The sequence below is a fragment of the Onychostoma macrolepis genome, chromosome 11 (genome assembly GCF_012432095.1).
Source record: "Onychostoma macrolepis isolate SWU-2019 chromosome 11, ASM1243209v1, whole genome shotgun sequence".
Classification (NCBI taxonomy): Eukaryota; Metazoa; Chordata; class Actinopteri; order Cypriniformes; family Cyprinidae; genus Onychostoma; species Onychostoma macrolepis.
In genome coordinates this window covers 28,365,394-28,383,962 of record NC_081165.1, presented here as the reverse complement: position 1 = coordinate 28,383,962, position 18,569 = coordinate 28,365,394, and the positions used below count along the sequence as shown (strand labels likewise).

The 18,569-nt window shown below is 35.6% G+C and overlaps 2 protein-coding genes across 2 annotated transcripts; one reads left to right on the top strand and one right to left on the bottom strand.

The window, feature by feature from the left end:
• Positions 1 to 102: 102 nt before the first annotated feature.
• On the bottom strand, positions 103 to 4,744 carry tk1 (thymidine kinase 1, soluble). Its single transcript, XM_058791031.1, has 7 exons — positions 4,589 to 4,744; positions 4,341 to 4,372; positions 3,322 to 3,435; positions 2,093 to 2,186; positions 1,910 to 1,999; positions 1,132 to 1,251; positions 103 to 971 (listed from the first exon to the last, which is right to left on the bottom strand). Exons 1-7 carry the CDS (start codon positions 4,652 to 4,654, stop codon positions 792 to 794), a joined length of 696 nt encoding a protein of 231 aa, XP_058647014.1. The 5' UTR covers positions 4,655 to 4,744; the 3' UTR covers positions 103 to 791.
• Positions 4,745 to 5,227: 483 nt separating this feature from the next.
• afmid (arylformamidase) lies at positions 5,228 to 12,574 on the top strand. The gene is made up of 11 exons (XM_058791029.1): positions 5,228 to 5,536; positions 6,769 to 6,859; positions 7,109 to 7,213; positions 7,722 to 7,770; positions 9,431 to 9,516; positions 9,586 to 9,658; positions 9,744 to 9,841; positions 10,445 to 10,523; positions 10,739 to 10,874; positions 11,014 to 11,118; positions 12,019 to 12,574. Exons 1-11 carry the CDS (start codon positions 5,507 to 5,509, stop codon positions 12,046 to 12,048), a joined length of 882 nt encoding a protein of 293 aa, XP_058647012.1. The 5' UTR covers positions 5,228 to 5,506; the 3' UTR covers positions 12,049 to 12,574.
• The last annotated feature ends 5,995 nt before the right edge of the window (positions 12,575 to 18,569 follow it).

Genomic DNA, 18,569 nt, shown 5'->3' with positions numbered 1-18,569 from the left:
TTTTCAGCTCTTTGACTAATTTCTTTTTATCCTGTATTCTTCTAAATGCATGAATGTTAAAATATTTCTGTTGTAACATGCACATGAAGAGCAACACTGAAAAACCATATCAAAATCACTTTATTTACTCGGATTTTAATCACACATCACTCGTTGGCAGTTTCCCGTGGTGGCAGCTGGTTGTTCTGTTACACAATTATAAATTAGTTTAAAATAGTTTAAATTAAAATGATCACAAATGATTGACTCATTTTTGAAAATACAAACACACCATATTTTGCTGGACCCGCTTTAAACTAACAGTTAAAAGTTATTATATATAGAGAAATTAACAGAAAATAAAGCATAAAAAAGCAAATTCTCACTCTAGGGAGTTAAATCTGTGTAGTAACAGTGCTACTGTAATACACTGCAAAAAAATGATTTCCTGCCTTAGTATTGTTGTCTTGTTTTCTAGTATAAATATCTACAAATTCTGGAATTAAGATGCATTTACTTGACAAGTAAAATGACTTGAGATGTGTCTTTTCTGAAAAAAATGATCAAAATTGCTAGTTCTTGCTTAAAACAATCAGCCAATGGGGTAAGAAAAATAATCTAGTTTAGCCTTTAAGATTATTTTTCGCACCCCATTGGCAGATATTTTTGCTTGTTTTGAGCAAAAATAACAAAATTAGCATTTTACTTGTAAATGCATCCTGATTCAAGAATTTATTGATATTTATACTAGAAAACAAGACAAAAATACTAAAGGAAGGAAATATTTTGTTTGTAGTGGTACGGAGTTATTTTCATAAATGAAGGGAAGCGAAGAGTTTTCGTGGAGCGCTTTGATTGGGCTGTTTTCCTGGCATCACATGCGGCGGCGTCTCCTCTCTCTGCGGATCGCAGTTCTCCTTACACACCGCGAGACCTCCGTAACACCCTCGACACACAGCGTGATACTTATCAGCTCCGCCGATCACCTCCACCTGAGGAAACCAAACAAAAGATGCTGAGGTTTCACTTCTGCTGACAGGATGAGGATGTGACACGGAGCGTTTCTGCTGTGAAAGTAAACCCCGTCCGACCGCAGTGTGTTTGTCCAGACGGCAGAATTCTTCAGTCATCTGGAGGGATTCATGTCCTCACCTCTTGTTCAGCTCCGAGTCTTTTAGTGTAAGCGGCTTCTTTGAAGCATTGCATGCAGACAGCGTTCAGTTTGACCACGCTCTCCGCGAGAGGCACCAGATTCAGGATATTACCGAAGGGCTGCACAGACACGAGGGTCAAAGGTCATCAACACTGCTCAATATTTATAGAAATAGAAATATTCATGGAAATACACATTTAAAAATATTCATATTTATATAAAAATACACATTTATTATATACATTTAGAGAAATAAATAAACAATGTAAAATTTTTAATTAGAATGAATAAATTCATGCATTTACGTAAATGTGTATACACACACACACACACACACACACACACTTTTATAAATGTATATTACATACTCCTGTACGTGTGTGTCTGTTTATCAAATTAAATTTAGTTTGAACATTTATATAAAATAGAAATATTTATATAAACAAATATTAGTATAAACGTTATAGAATTTTGTTGAAATATTTATATAAATAGTACTCATGTAAATATTTACATGCATGTAACGAACACCTATAAAAATAAGCAAATTGTATAAATGTATTAATATTTATATAAATAAGCAAATATTTATTTATTGATATATAATTTTGTAGAAACCTATATAATTATGCATGTATTTATATAAATATTTATGTATATATACTTAAACCCATTTATATAGATATGCAAATAAATAATTGTTTATAAATATCTATTTTATGAATTTATATAAAATGAGGTAAAGAAAGATACAAGCCAGATCTCTCACAATCGCACCTTTCTCTGGAAGGTTCCATCAAGTGCGGCTACTATGATGGTTTTTCCCATGTTGGCCATTTCCTCACAGAACTCAACTGAGTCTGGAAACTGCAAAAGCCAAACATCTCAATTAATAATCAGGACATTACAATGCATAAAGTGAGCTGGATAATGACTGAAGCGAGTGGAACGGAAACATACAAACTGTCCCTCGTCGATGCCGATGACGCAGGCCTGCAGCGCCAGAGTCCGGACGTCTCGCAGACAGCTCGCAGGAACGGCCTCCATCATGCTCCTGCGGCACAAACCACACCAGCAGCTCAGATAAACACACGTAACACACACACACACACACTCTCTCACACACACACACACTCTCTCTGCACACACACACACTCTCACACACACTCTCTCTCGCACACACACACACTCACTCTCTCACACACACACACACACTCTCTCTCGCACACACACACACACTCTCTACACACACACACTCTCTCGCACACACACACACTCTCTCACACACACACACACACTCTCTCACACACACACACACTCTCTCACACACACACACTCTCTCTCACACACACACACACTCAATTCAATTTAGCTTTATAGGCATGACTGTGTAACATCACAATGTTGCCAAAGCAATACATATATTATACAGATAAATCAAATCATGAGGAAACACATATACATGTCCATATTATACATGTAGGTAAAAAATAAATAAATAAAAAATAAAAATAAATAAATGAATACAGAGAGCAGTTATAAATGGAAAGGAGGGATCAGCCTTTGTCCCTCATTTGATGGCAGGAGGACACACTGCGCTGCCAGGTGGATACACTTTTCCTTTTCTCCCAGAATATAACAGAGTTTGTCTAAGTTGCTTTTATGGTTAAATTCAGGTGAAACTAGAGCTATTTGTTTGAAATAGGCATCTCTGATGTGTTTATATTTGCTGCACTCCGTGAGGAAGTATATTAACACACACTCTCGCTCACACACACATCTCTCTCGCTCACACACACACACACACACACACTCTCTCTCTCGCTCGCACACACACACACACACTCACTCTCTCGCTTGCACACACACACACACACACACACACACTCTCTCTCGCTCACACACACACACACACTCTCGCTCACACACACACACACACTCTCTCTCGCACACACACTCTCTCTCGCACACACACACACACTCTCTCGCACACACACACACCTCTCTCTCTCTCACACACACACTCTCTCTCTCGCACACACACTCTCACACACACACTCTCTCTCTCTCACACACACACACACACACACACACACACACTCTCTCTCTCTCACACACACACACTCTCTCTCGCACACACACACACACACACACTCTCTCTCTCTCTCGCACACACACTGGTCTCTTACATGTCATGCGTGGCCATCCCCATCTGAGAATATCGTGTGTCTTTGGCGTATTTGATGAGCAGACAAGAATACTGAGCCACCTGGAACCTCCGCACACGCCGCATCAGTTCAGTGCTGAACACACACACATTCATAATGCAATCAACACATCTGATTTTATGATAACCTAATGATATGCATCAGAAAATGTGACATCAGTGCTGCTGTTTGGAGTCTCAAGGAGCCCTGACATCAGACTGACAGGAGTGCATGACATATTTTTGTTGATTTTGATTGATTTACTGTATTTTTCAGCAACGTGACCCCAAATAATGTCACGGATACCAATGACCTTTTTGAAGAGTGCACCCAATTAACAAAAATGTTCTAAGAACGTTTGGGTAACGTTACGGTTACGTTATGAAAATATAAACACTCAGAACAACAACAAGTTAAAAAAGCTTTTCTTGGTTATGAAACACGAAGTGAACATTACATTTGACAATTATTGCAAACCTATTTTTTGAAACTAGTACGTATTAACGTTTAGAAAAATGTTAAGTTAACGTCTAACATGTTTCAGAAAATCATTCCATTAACAAATAATGCTAACATTTTGAGGTTTTTAAAGATCAGATAACCTTGAACGAACATTCATTTAACGTTCGTGGAAGAATGTTTGTTTATAACTTTGAGAAAACCTTGGCAGAACGTTCTGAGAACGTTTTCTTTTAGCTGGACTGTCTTTCATCATAAACCAAGACCTCCGTGTTGTCAGTCGATTGTCTAACTAACTATTAACGTTAGAAAACTATTATAATATCTACATAAACAGTACTAGTGCTTTCTATGAACAGGTAGAGTCAATAAACAGATTTTTCGCGCTAAATTCGCGTCGTCCTTGTAAACAACGTAACCGGTCTCGCGCCAAACAACTGTATTTGGCGCCATTCGCTGAACCAAAACGCTGTTTTTACAGTTTATATCTTCATATTTCATAACATAGCATGGGCGCACTAGTGATTTTTCTTTATCCTCACCTTTTTCCAGAAAACATCGGTCCGAAAATAACCTGAGAGGATGACAAAGAGAGACTGGTGTTACTTACTATTTACATTTACAAACACCAATCCACAACAAAACCTAAAAACACCACACTCGCTTTTTTAAAATATCTAAACATTATCTGCACATCAATATTGAGATATTATCCGCTCACTAATCTGCATGACATAAATCTTCATCACTGACTAAATTAACTAAATTACATTAAATTGATATTAGTTACCTGAATCTGTCCTCGTGTCTTGCGTGGAGAATTTGGTAAAATCTTCGCTATATTCAAGCAATCCATGTCTATTGTTTCTAATTTATTACTTAGTATTTATTACTAAACAGTCGGACTTACAGTAAGATTTGAACATCGCGCCACCGCCAGTGTGTTCTTTTATAGCAGCTGTGTCGTCACGTTCCTCTGGACCAATCAGAATCGAGGTCACGCGCAGCCGCGTTTGCGCACACATCTATAAAAAAGTCTCTTTCTTTCTTTCTTTATTATTTATTTATTTATTATTAATGCCAAGGTACCAAAGATAAAAGAACAGAAAGTATCAACATTACATACAATTTTTTTTTTCATCAGTTTTTTTTTTATTGTCCTCATTTGTAAGTAGTTTTGGATAAAAGCGTCTGCTAAATGATGTAAATGTAACAGTATATCCGAACTATTTCATCTTCCAAGAATCTTAAAGCTGTTAAATTTAATCGTTTTAAGTTATTGTGTTAAAGCTTTCGTTTTGTATTGTTTATTTATTGATATATACATGTATAAATGGTGCTTTGTAAGATCAGCCTCAGACTTTTATTTTTTATTTTTTTATTTATTTTTTTTTTAGATCAGCCTCAGTCTATCCAGTGCGTTTATAAATCACTGACGTCACCGCGCCGGAAGTTCGTGAGGAATATCAAAAAATGCAAAACTTTTTTTTTTTTTCTAAATTTTGTTAGAATTTTGTTAGAATAGAGAAATTAATCAAATAAACTGTTAACTGTTATGAACATATCCATACGGAAAGAAGCGACGCGCGTCACGTGACGTCCACGTTGGGCTTTTAAAACTCTTAATTATTGACTGTGTGTCAACAACACTTGAGCTTCACTCTCGTGTGCAGTTTCAAAGGTCTCTAGTCCAGCAGAAAATATCATCATGAGCGACTGGAGGAAAATGAATAAAGACGTGAGTGATTGACTGTTACATTAATTATTATTTATCAAATACACAACACTAGAGTTTGAAGAAGTGATTGTTGGTTATGAAATGTGTTCATAAGCCGCTAAACACTCGTTCCGGCACGTATAAGTGAGATATTTAAAATATATAAATTATTTACTTATTAACAATAATTAAAAATCATTTTTGAGCTGAACTGCAGAGGAAGGAGGAGACTTTCTATATTTGACCTAAAAACTATATGCATGCTGTACTTGGAATTTGAAAACTTACTCACTTTTATCTGAATGTGAGTATATACTTCTTATAGTAGATGCTTATTATTAGCGTGTCAAACAGTATGCAACAATAAATGCTTTCTAACATTTGTTTTGATATGACAAGTGTTTTATATCTTTATTTCAATTTTAGTAAAATTTTTAGCCATTTTGTTGTGTTTTTGTCATTTTTATTAGTTTTAGTTTTTTTATGGCTATATGTTTTTATTTATTTATTAAGTTTTAGTTTATTTAGTTTTAGTAATTTTATTACTTCAAATTAAACCATGTGAGAAAGAAAATATTGCTTTGGCAACTAGCTGAAATAAAATAAAATATAAAAATATTTATTTCAGTTAGAGTGTATTTTATTTCAAGTAATGTTTTAAAAAATATATATATAGTTAACCCTGGATATGATCTCACTGCTATGCATGTTTAGTTGTATTTGTATTTTTAATTAATAACATTGTGTATATTTATTTATTTAATATATGTGAATATCAAATATTTTTATTTAATTTATTATTTTATTTTGAAATTTAAGTATAAATAAATACAAATACATTTTGCATTCTATAAAAACCTTAACTATAGCTAGTCCAATAAAAAAAGGCAAGAAAGAGATGTTGAAAATCACAGCTGATATTGAGTTTTTTTTGTCACACTGGAAATGGTTGCATGCGTTGCATTATGTCATGCAGTATTCTACATTAAGTGCACTGTTTTATACTGCACAAAATTAGTCCAAAATAATAAATCATCCTAGTATTGCATGCATACAGATAATTCCAATGCTGTGCGCTGTTTGCATGTTGCATACTTCAGAAATAGTGAGCGTAGTGTGCTCTTCCGTGCATACGGTGTGTGTAAGTGTGCTGTAAGGACAGTGTCTCTCCAGCAGGTGCCGCTGTGTGTGTGTTTATCTGTGCACTGAGGGTTTCTGGGTAAATGTGTGTCTGTCTGTGTTGTTTTTGACAGGAGCTGGAGCATCAGTTCTCTCCCAGCCGCTGGTCACATAGGATGTCCGCCGATGACTTGATCAGAGCCCATGTGGCCGCTCTCAAAGCAGGTGAGAGAGTGTGTGTGTGCTGGTGAGGGCTGTACTGCATATAATTCATGCAACACAGTGAAAGAGCTCATCTTCATCCAGATACACTGCTTTTAAGACAGAAAATAGATTATAAATGAGCTTTGAGCTTGTGACCTACATCTGTGAGTCGCTCTCTGGGATTGTGTTGATGCTCTGTTGTGTTTGCATGAGCATGTGCAGTGACACTGAAATCAGAAGTAAGTGTGTGTGTGTGTGTGTTGTATGCAGGCACAGAGAAAGCTCGGTCCGTCACTCAGACTTTGCTGGACGTCCCGTACAGTGATGGTGATGGAGAGAAGCTGGACGTCTATGTTCCCAGCAGCTCTAGTCCAGGTGCGCATGAGAACTGATTATAATGAGTCTCTAATTATCTAGCAAATGTCAAAAGAATAAGTTAAATTTTGGAACTTACATTTATTTTTTGAAGACAATTAAGTCTATTTTTAGGACCATTAAAATTTGCAGCGGTGGCATTTATTGTGAATTATTATAAATATGCAATAAATAAATCAGCAATTCTCTGTACATTTTTCTTTCTATTCAGTACTGAAAAGAGTCAAGAATTGTATACACACAGGTGTACGTTTATTTAATTTTTCATTAAATAAAAAAAGATATAAAATATAATAAATATTATTACAAAATATATTTTTTTATTTTAGGGTGAAATGTGAAATTTCTATGTTTTTGTGAGAGTTGCTCATTGTAAATCAGTTAGAGATTTAATTTCTGTCAGCTGAAGCTTGTAAAGTTCCGTCTTCTGTTGAATATAAAGCTCTTTGTGTGTTTTTCTGTCAGTAGCAGGTCATTGCTGACTGACTGTCCGTGTAATGTGTTTCAGACGTGCCGCTGGTCATTTACTTTCACGGAGGATACTGGCAGTTCCTCAGGTCTGATCCGTCGCGTTCACCTCATGTTTCTGTTTATTTCTATGTCCAGGGACATTTTCATGTGATTTCCGATTCAAATATCAGTGTCATTGACCGCAGAACCTCACATTTGCATTGTGACCATGTGCTTTTCTAGCTGAGATTCACAGCAATGGCATGTTGAACTGATTGTTGTTGTGTAATATAATAATCAGCATAAAGGCCTAGAGAATGGGAGTTGTGATTGTGAATTAAAATGCTATTTATTTGTTTAATGCTCAGGTTTGCTGTGCTTGTTTGTAGGGCTTATTAAATAAAAATATTAAACACTGTAAAATAAAATTTAAAAAAAAGTATTTAGGAAAAATAATTACTGCATTACAGCTGTAAAATTTTCATATGAATAGAATAATGAATAGACAAAATAATTATAGTTGATAGAATAATGAATAGGGAAAAAAAACTATATGGGCATACATAAAAAAACAACAAAAATGAATAAAAATTAGACAATAAAAATATACAAGAAAATGACAAACTTAAGTAATTAATAAACTTAATGAAAAGGAAAAAAAAAAATTTTTGTTTCTCAAAAATAAAATAAAAAATTAATAATATAAAATAAAATATTAGAAAACCTAAACTTATTTTTACTTTAGCTAGTTTAAATTTAAAATTATTAAAATCTATATAGACATTGAGGGAAAAAAAGAAAGAAAAAGACAAAAACATACAACAAAATTACTAGAATTTAAATAACTATTAAACTTAAAATGAAAAGTTGAAAAAGCAACTCTTTTTTTTTTTTTACTGGAAATTAAAAAAAAGAAAAAACGAAATGAAATAAAATGAAACAAAAGAAAACATGGAACCTATTTTTATTTCAGCTAGTTACCAAGGCAACATTTCTCATTTTTGATAGGTTTAACTCCAATTACTAAAATAACTAAATATGTATATAATCTGTATAGACATATTTAAAAACACCTAAAATTAATAAAAATGACAAACGTTTGCAACTAAATTACTAAAACTTAGATAACTAATAAACTTTCTTTTCTCATTTTGCTTAGTTTAATTTAAAGTACTAAAATAACTAAAGGTAAAACTGAAATAAAAATTATATAGGCAATTTACTTTATTTTTTAAGTAATTAAATAAATAAAAAGCATGAAATTCCGCAACAAAATTATTAAAACTAAAATTAAAATGAAAACGGAAAATATAAAAATAAAAAACTAATTGATAATATTAACTATAATATAATAGTAGCTAACATGCTTCTAACATGATTAGCATGTTGTTAGCATGATTAGCAAGCTACTAGCATTATTAGCATGTTGCTAGAATTTTTCTAGCACGATTAGCAAATTACTAGCATGATTCTAGCATGATTATCATGTTACTACCATGTTGTTAGCATGATTAGCAAGTTACTAGCATTATTAGCATGTTACTAGCATGTTGTTAGCATGATTAGCAAGTTACTAGCATGTTGTTAACATGATTAGCAATTTACTAGCATGATTCTAGCATTATTAGCATGTTTCTAGCATGATTAACATGTTGTTAGCATGATTAGCGAGTTACTAGCATGTTTGCTAACATGTTTCTAGCATGATTAGCAAGTTACTGGCATGATTCTACTATGATGCTAAATGAACCCATGCTCTGGTTACAGTAAGGATGAGTCGGGGTTTCTGGCCGTGCCATTGGTCCAGAGGGGCGTGGTTGTGGTCGCGGTGGGTTACAGCATCGCTCCTAAAGGTACGGCCCACATGTGAGGATTGAGCGGAGAGGATGATGGGAATAACATGTTTGTGCTGGTTTATTCAGGGAATATGGATCTGATGGTGTCTCAGGTGCGCAGGAGCGTGGTGTCGGTCATTCAGCAGTATTCTCACATCAGGTCTGTTATACGTGACGAGGTCTGTCTCGGGTGAGGTGGCTGATGGGATATGTGTCCTTCATGGCGTCTCTCTGTCGTTCTGCAGTGGTCTTTACCTGTGTGGTCATTCAGCAGGAGCTCACCTGGCCGCTATGGTTCTGTCCACAGACTGGACACAATATGACATATCACCACAAATCAAAGGTAAATCTGCATTAAAACACTCCTGCTCTTAATCTACAAGCACTTAGAATTAACCCTGTAAAGCCTGACATATGAAATAATAACTTTTTTTTTTTTTTTTTAAAGTCAGAATTGTGAGATTAAAAAGTCGCAGTAACCTTTTTTTATTTATTTTTTATTCAGTGGCGGAAACAGGCTTCCACAGGTTTTTATGGCTCATATAGTCTGATATAGTGAGATTATGGAGGAAAAACAGCTCAATTTTATTCAGAGACTCAAAAATATGCAATTTGCTGCAGATGCTGATATGATGAAATTCTGATGCTTGTGATGTAAATCAATGAGATCTTTATAACAGTAGAGCAGATACTGACATAAAATGATCTGAATATCAGTCGTCGCTCTATATCTCCAATAATATGTCTCAATAAGATGAGATGTAAATGATCCAAACATATAATGCAATGCTGATGGAGAGATGAAGAAATAAACGCTCCTCAGAAGATCCTGATGATCAGATTTGAGACGCACTGATTTTTCTAGAAAATGATTGATGGAGAATCAAGTAAATCAAGGTGTGAATTCAGTGTCCAGATACATTGATTTACTCTGTTTTGCTCTCAGGTGCGTTTCTCGTCAGCGGCATTTATGACCTGCAGCCCATTCTGTCCACCTACGTGAACGAGCCGCTGAAGATGACCGAGTGAGAGCCTCATTTTTATGCAAAGGCTTTGAAAAGAAGCTTCTGTTATTTTTAAAGATTAGAAAACATTTCATAATAATTTGTTACAGCATGCTGTGAAGCTCCGCCCACAGTGGAATCTCATTGCTCCACAGTCCTGTTCCGCATAACTGTGTATTAAACATGCTGGTATGAGTTGTTTAACCCCAGTGATACAGTGTGAGTTTGTGCTTCAGGGAAGTGGCGTTGAGGAACAGCCCCAGTCACTTCCTGCCACAGCTCAAGCTCTCGTCCGCTTCCTGTGACATCATCGTCGCTGTCGCGCAGAACGACTCGCCTGAGTTTCGCAAGCAATCGGAGGAATATTTCAAAGCAAGTGTGAAATGCTTCACCACAGAAATCATGACATTTACTCTCAGACATTATTATTTATGCACATTATCAAACACTATATTTGGAGGGATTTGTTTTTAGTTTTATATTTAAGTTGATGTTGTTTTTGTTGTTCTAGGCTTTGGAATCTGCCGGTCTTAACGTCTCTTTTGAAGACGTTCCCAACACGGATCACTTCAACATTATAGAGCAACTCGTCGATGAAAATTACCATCTTACAAAGGTTAGCTGCTCACGTTTGGCCTGCATGATTTAGAGAAAATAACAAATTGCAAATTTTACTTATTTAATACTTATTTATTTACTGATAAATTGCGAATTGTGGTTTATTTTTTTTAAATCTTCAGATTTGCTGTGCTTGTTTGGAGGGCTGCACAATTAGGCTAAATAAGTAGATAAACACGTACATAAATAATTTATTATTATTATTATTATCATTACTTTTAATAATAATAATATTTAACTATGCATTTATAATAATACATTTAATATTTAGATATGCAACAATATATTATTAATAATAATAATAATAAATAGAAATATTAAACACATAATTTTTATTTTTAATACAAATAATATTAGTGTTGTAATATTTCACAATTTTTCTAATATAAATATTAAATACTAATATTTAATTTAATATTCATTACAATAGTGATACTTTCATTATTATTGTAATATTTTACTGTAAAATCAATCTATATAATATTTTAATTTACAGTACAACTGTACCAATACTAATTAAATAAATTACTAATTATATACTACTAAGTTACAACAATACTAGTATTGATGGTTGTCTTAATTTTCAAACTTTAAGCCTTAATTTTAATTTTAAACCACCAGTCTTTATTTCAGCTGAAAACCTCAGGAAGCCCTTAATGCTTCTCTTTTGTTTACAGCCATTTATAAATGATTTTTAATGACAAGTTTGGGAAGATTAGATGATTATGAGTCATTGGCGTGTAAATGAACACAATGCAGTGCATATATTTATTTATTTATTAAATCTCAGCCTTTGTGATTTGCTGTTTGCACTAAGCTTTATCGTGATTTCAGGTTTATTTTGATCAATCGTGCAGCCCAATATGTGTTACTGATCAGCGTTTCTTATCTTCTAAAGCTCCTACTAAAGATGATGGGGAAAAGTTGACGATTGTCAGATTACCCAGAATGCACTGTGCTGGAACAGACCTGTGAGTTGAGCTCAACGAGACCTCACTCTTTGTCCAATCAGACACTAGTATTAAATGTTTTACATTATTATTAAGTTTCTACTGGGAGAAAATGACTGTAAATGTCTTTAAATGGTTATTTAAATGTGTTTTAAATGAAAGTGGCACATAGATGTGTCATGAATCAGTTTTTGATTATATAAAATCACATATATATACAGCAAATTTTTAACATTTAAATGATTCGATTTGATTGATGGCACTGGAAACAACTCTCGCTCTGCACTGTTTAAGTCGCACAGATGTATTTGTTTTAGGGTTTATTGAATCGGCACAGATTTCCCTGCTGGATAAACCGGTTTAAACCAATCTTGTTTGGTTTGTTGTTGGCTAATCAAGCCGAAAGTCACTGGTTTACACATTTTTAGCAAGTAAACTGTATGTGAATATTGTGTTTGTGTTGTGTTTTGAAGCATTTTCAGTTCAATAAAAAGCTGATATGAACACAGTCGTTGTGATTAATGTTGCTTGTTCATGTCACATGCCGTTCCAGCAAATAATGGAGATATTGTTTATAAAAACAACACAGTCTCTGTATTGGAGGACCGATATTATTCAAGACATTAACACAAGACAAACCCTCTTTTGTACTCAATGTACACTTATGTTTCTAAGAATATTATTTTAGGACCATATTATGACAAACTATAAATACACTGCATCCAAAATTACTTGAATAGCTCATGAATATTAATTAGGTTACGCTGCCGTTCCTGCTTGGCGATCTTTCCAGTTGCGTAACCTAATTAATATTTAAAAGCGACGTCGCATTGTGACTCTTTGATTGGCCGGCTAACTTAGCGCTCGCTTCCCGACGTCTGCTTTCAACCAATCAGCGAAACGTACGTCGCGTTGCGTAATTAATATTCAAGAGGCGTCGAGTTTCATGGGCGGGGCTTCGCCTACCGGTGTGTTGGCAGCCGGCGGTTCGTTTCGGTCTGAACGGCTGAGGAAACGGTGCCAGAACCGGGATGGAGCGGGGATGAAATACCGCCTAAACACACGAGACTAAACTTCTGCATCGGACTGAGAAATACAGTAAGTATATGATCCAAATTTGAAGAACATTCAGGAAATTCAGAGCGTTTCGTCTTCAACCGCGTAAAGGGTTAAATTCGGTTATTCAGCAAAAAACTGCCGGGGAGTTACTCCAGTCTAATGTGTTTGTTATTAAAATGAAATTTTCCAAGAAAAGTCAGTATATTATCGGCTAACTCACTAATAGCGTAAAAAGGAACGTTTAAACGCTCATAAGTTTCGTTTGTAACAGTATAAAAGTCGTCTTGATGCGAGGTTTATGTTGAAAAAACTGTTTTAATATATTAATAATAATACAGTGAGGAGGGACAAACATTAAGAAGGCTCAAATCCTCCAGAATAGCTATTTGTGATGAGATTATGTTGTGTGTTTGTGAATGAATTGTGTAAATAAAGCTGCGCGTGTCTGCCGGAGTTTCCGCGCATGCGCAGACCGAGACACGTCCGGCTGTTAAAGTTGAAGCAGTGATGATGATGATGATGATGATGGTGTTTAAAGCGGCTTTGGTTGAACTCTCTTCAGTATCATTAATACACAGAGATGCTCTGAGTGACTAGCAGTACATGTTTACACTGACTTGAAGTTAAAGTTAATTGTTATTAACTTATTATTAATAATGTGAACAAATGCATCAGGGGTTGCAAGATTTACAGACCCAAAGATTTTGTTCGCAACGCTTTATAATAACTTTCACCAAGAATGTGATCTAACATTACTACAATATGAAATAATCATCAGTTAGAAAGTGTAATTAATAGACAGAAATGAACAAAAAACATGAATATATTTAAAATAAAAAATGTATATACATATGTTTAATATTAACTATGTATTATATATATTAAGTTGTAATAAATTAAATCTAAAATAAATTATATATAATAAACTATTTATATTTGTTTGGAAAATGTAATGATCTGTTTTGGTTTCTCCACATTTTGAATGAAGTCATTAATATATATATATATATATATATATATATATATATATATATACAGGTGCTGGTCATATAATTAGAATAAAATCTAAAAGTTGATTTATTTCACTAATTCCATTCAAAAAGTGAAACTTGTATATTATATTCATTCATTACACACAGACTGATATATTTCAAATGTTTATTTCTTTTAATTTTGATGATTAGAGCTTACAGCTCATGAAAGTCAAAAATCAGTATCTCAAAATATTAGAATATTTACATTTGAGTTTGAATAAATGACCATCCCTACAGTATAAATTCTGGGTATCTCTTGTTCTTTGAAACCACAATAATGGAGAAGACTGCTGACTTGGCAATGATCCAGAAGACGAACATTGACGCCCTCCACAAAGAGGGTAAGTCACAGAGGGTCATTACTGAAAGGTGTGGCTGTTTACAGAGTGCTGTATCAAAGCATATTAAATGCAAAGTTGACTGGAAGGAAGAATTTGGGTAGAAAAGGTGCACAAGCAACAGGGATGACCGCAAGCTTGAGAATACAGTCAAGCAAAGCCGATTCAAACACTTGGGAGAGCTTCACAAGGAGAGAACTGAAGCTGGAGTCAGTGCATCAAGAGTCACCACGCTCAGACGTCTTCAGGAAAAGGGCTAGCAAGCCACTTCTGAACCAGAGACAACGTCAGAAGCATCTTACCTGGGCTGTGGAGAAAAAGAACTGGACTGTTGCTCAGTGGTCCAAAGCCCTCTTTTCAGATGAAAGTAAATTTTACATTTCATTTGGAAATCAAGGTCCCAGAGTCTGAAGGAAGAGTGGAGAGGCACAGAATCCATGTTGCTTGAAGTCCAGTGTGAAGTTTCCACAGTCAGTGATGATTTGGGCTGCCATGTCATCTGCTGGTGTTGGTCCACTGTGTTTTCTGAAGTCCACAGTCAACGCAGCCATCTACCAGGACATTTTAGAGCACTTCATGCTTCTTTCTGCTGACAAGCTTTATGGAGATGCTGATTTCATTTTCCAGCAGGACTTGGCACCTGCCCACACTGCCAAAGGTACCAAAAGCTGGTTCAATGACCATAGTGTTACTGTGCTTGATTGGCCAGCAAACTCGCCTGACCTGAACCCCAGAGAGAATCTCAAGAGGAAGATGAGAGACACCAGACCCAACAATGCAGATGAGCTGAAGGCCACTATCAGAGCAACCTGGGCTCTCATAACACCTGAGCAGTGCCACAGACTGATCGACTCCATGCCACGCCGCATTGCTGCAGTAATTCAGGCAAAAGGAGCCCCAACTAAGTATTGAGTGCTGTACATGCTCATACTTTTCAGTTGGCCAAGATTTCTAAAAATCCTTTCTTTGTATTGGTCTTAAGTAATATTCTAATATTTTGAGATACTGATTTTTGACTTTCATGAGCTGTAAGCTCTAATCATCAAAATTAAAAGAAATAAACATTTTAAATATATCAGTCTGTGTGTAATGAATGAATATAATATACAAGTTTCACTTTTTGAATGGAATTAGTGAAATAAATCAACTTTTTGATGATATTCTAATTATATGACCAGCACCTGTGTGTGTATATATATATTGTAACAGCCCATAGTGCTGATACTATGGATTTATTTGGGGTGCAGTTTTACTACAGCCCTCTGGGGGCTCTAGGGCGCTCCCCTCCTCTATATTAAGCCCAGGTGTGGTAGTAGAGTGAGTAACATTGTTTGGTTGGGAGGAAGCATGGCTTCTCATGCTACTTTCAATGTTTAGAGTCCCGGTTGAGAAACGTCGATGTTTTAAGCTCAATCAATAGGGACTCTTTTGTACCGGTGGTTATTCTTGCCACTGAAGGCCACGCTGTCTGTACCTGGGAGATATTTCTAGGATGGGATTTTTGTTGCTGTCGTGGACAGTTTGAGTTTCCTCACTCGGGGACTAGAGTGGTTTTGGGACTATTTGGTGGAGTTTGTTGGATGCACATTGAGCTTTGTCGTCTTCATAAGAATCATCGTCATCTTCTTTGATATCATCGTCTACCATGTCTTCAATGATAAGTACTACAGACATTCAGTGACATTCATGTTCCCCATTGGACTATGCTACAGGTTTAACTTTCAACCAGAGTTTCCACTCCTGTTTGTATGCTTGCAAACCCACATACTTACATTTCACAAAGCAACCGAGACTGTTGTTTTTCTTGTTCTTTATGTTGTGATTGGTTTATGCCAACTTCTTCCACACAATAATAATTGGTTTAATCTCACTCGGTGTATTGATTTGGTCATTGTGTCAACATAATATTTGTGTTTTAAGGTACACTTATGAAGAAAGGTTGGTGGGCCCCTCTCTCAAAATATATTGTAGTGGCTCGTTCTTTTAAAGAGAAGGGGAGAGGTTACTTATATATATACATACACACACACACACACACACACACACACACACACACACACACACATACATACAGTGGGGCAAAAAAGTATTTAGTCAGCCACCAATTGTGCAAGTTCTCCCACTTAAAAAGATGAGAGAGGCCTGTAATTTTCATCATAGGTATACCTCAACTATGAGAGACAAAATGAGGAAAAAAAATCCAGAAAATCACATTGTAGGATTTTTAAAGAATTAATTGGTAAATTCCTCGGTAAAATAAGTATTTGGTCACCTACAAACAAGCAAGATTTCTGGCTCTCACAGACCTGTAACTTCTTCTTTAAGAGGCTCCTCTGTCCTCCACTCGTTACCTGTATTAATGGCATCTGTTTGAACTCGTTATCAGTATAAAAGACACCTGTCCACAACCTCAAACAGTCCAACTCCAAACTCCACCATGGCCAAGACCAAAGACACCAGAAACACAATTGTAGACCTGCACCAGGCTGGGAAGACTGAATCTGCAATAGGTAAGCAGCTTGCTGTGAAGAAATCAACTGTGGGAGCAATTATTAGAGAATGGAAGACATACAAGACCACTGATAATCTCCCTCGATCTGGGGCTCCACGCAAGATCTCACCCCGTGGGGTCAAAATGATCACAAGAACTGTGAGCGAAAATCCCAGAACCACACGGGGGACCTAGTGAATGACCTGCAGAGAGCTGCGACCAAAGTAACAAAGGCTACCATCAGTAACACACTGCGCCGCCAGGAACTCAAATCCTGCAGCGCCAGACGTGTCCCCCTGCTTAAGCCAGTACATGTCCGGCCCGTCTGGAGTTTGCTAGAGAGCATCTGGATGATCCAGAAGAGGATTGGGAGAATGTCATATGGTCAGATGAAACCAAAATAGAACTTTTTGCTAAAAACTCAAAGAATGCTGAGTTGCATCCCAAGAACAGCATACCTACTGTGAAGCATGGGGGTGGAAACATCACGCTTTGGGGCTGTTTTTCTGCAAAGGGACCAGGACGACTGATCCATGTAAACGAAAGAATGAATGGGGCCATGTATCGTGAGATTTTGAGTGAAAACCTCCTTCCATCAGCAAGGGCATTGAAGATGAAACGTGGCTGGGTCTTTCAGCATGACAATGATCCCAAACACACCGCCCGGGCAACGAAGGAGTGGCTTCGTAAGAAGCATTTCAAGGTCCTGGAGTGGCCGAGCCAGTGTCCAGATCTCAACCCGCTGTTACCCAGCGACAGCCCCAAAACATTACTGCTCTCGAGGAGATCTGCATGGAGGAATGGGCCAAAATACCAGCAGCAGTGTGTGAAGACCTTGTGAAGACTTACAGAACACGTTTGACCTCTGTCATTGCCAACAAAGGGTATATAACAAAGTATTGAGATGAAATTTTGTTATTGACCAAATACTTATTTTCCACCATAATTTGCAAATAAATTCTTTAAAAATCCTACAATGTGATTTTCTGGATTTTTTTTTCTCATTTTGTCTCTCATAGTTGAGGTATACCTATGATGACAATTACAGGCCTCTCTCATCTTTTTAAGTGGGAGAACTTGCACAATTGGTGGCTGACTAAATACTTTTTTGCCCCACTGTGTGGGTGTGTGTATATAATATATATATATATATGATTTTTATTTATTAATAATGTATAATTATAATAGTTAACATTAATATAATATTCTGTAAAACGGTAATTTATGAAATATTATATATATAATATTAATAATATAATTATAATTAATATAATATTCTGTAAAGTGTTAATTATATGAAATGTTTATATATATATATATAATACATTTATTATATCATAAACATAATTAATTATATATCATTCTAATTATACTGGATTAATTAAATAAATTATAACTTCACTAATATAGTACATTTGTTTGTTCATAAGAAATATTAACGGCTACTGATTTGATTCTAAGTATAATATGGCTAAAGTATTACCAGAATATTATAGTTGTAATAGTATGTTTCTGAACTCTGTCCGCTGCGCTCATCTGAATGGATCAGACAGAAAGAGATCTGCATGTTCAGTCTC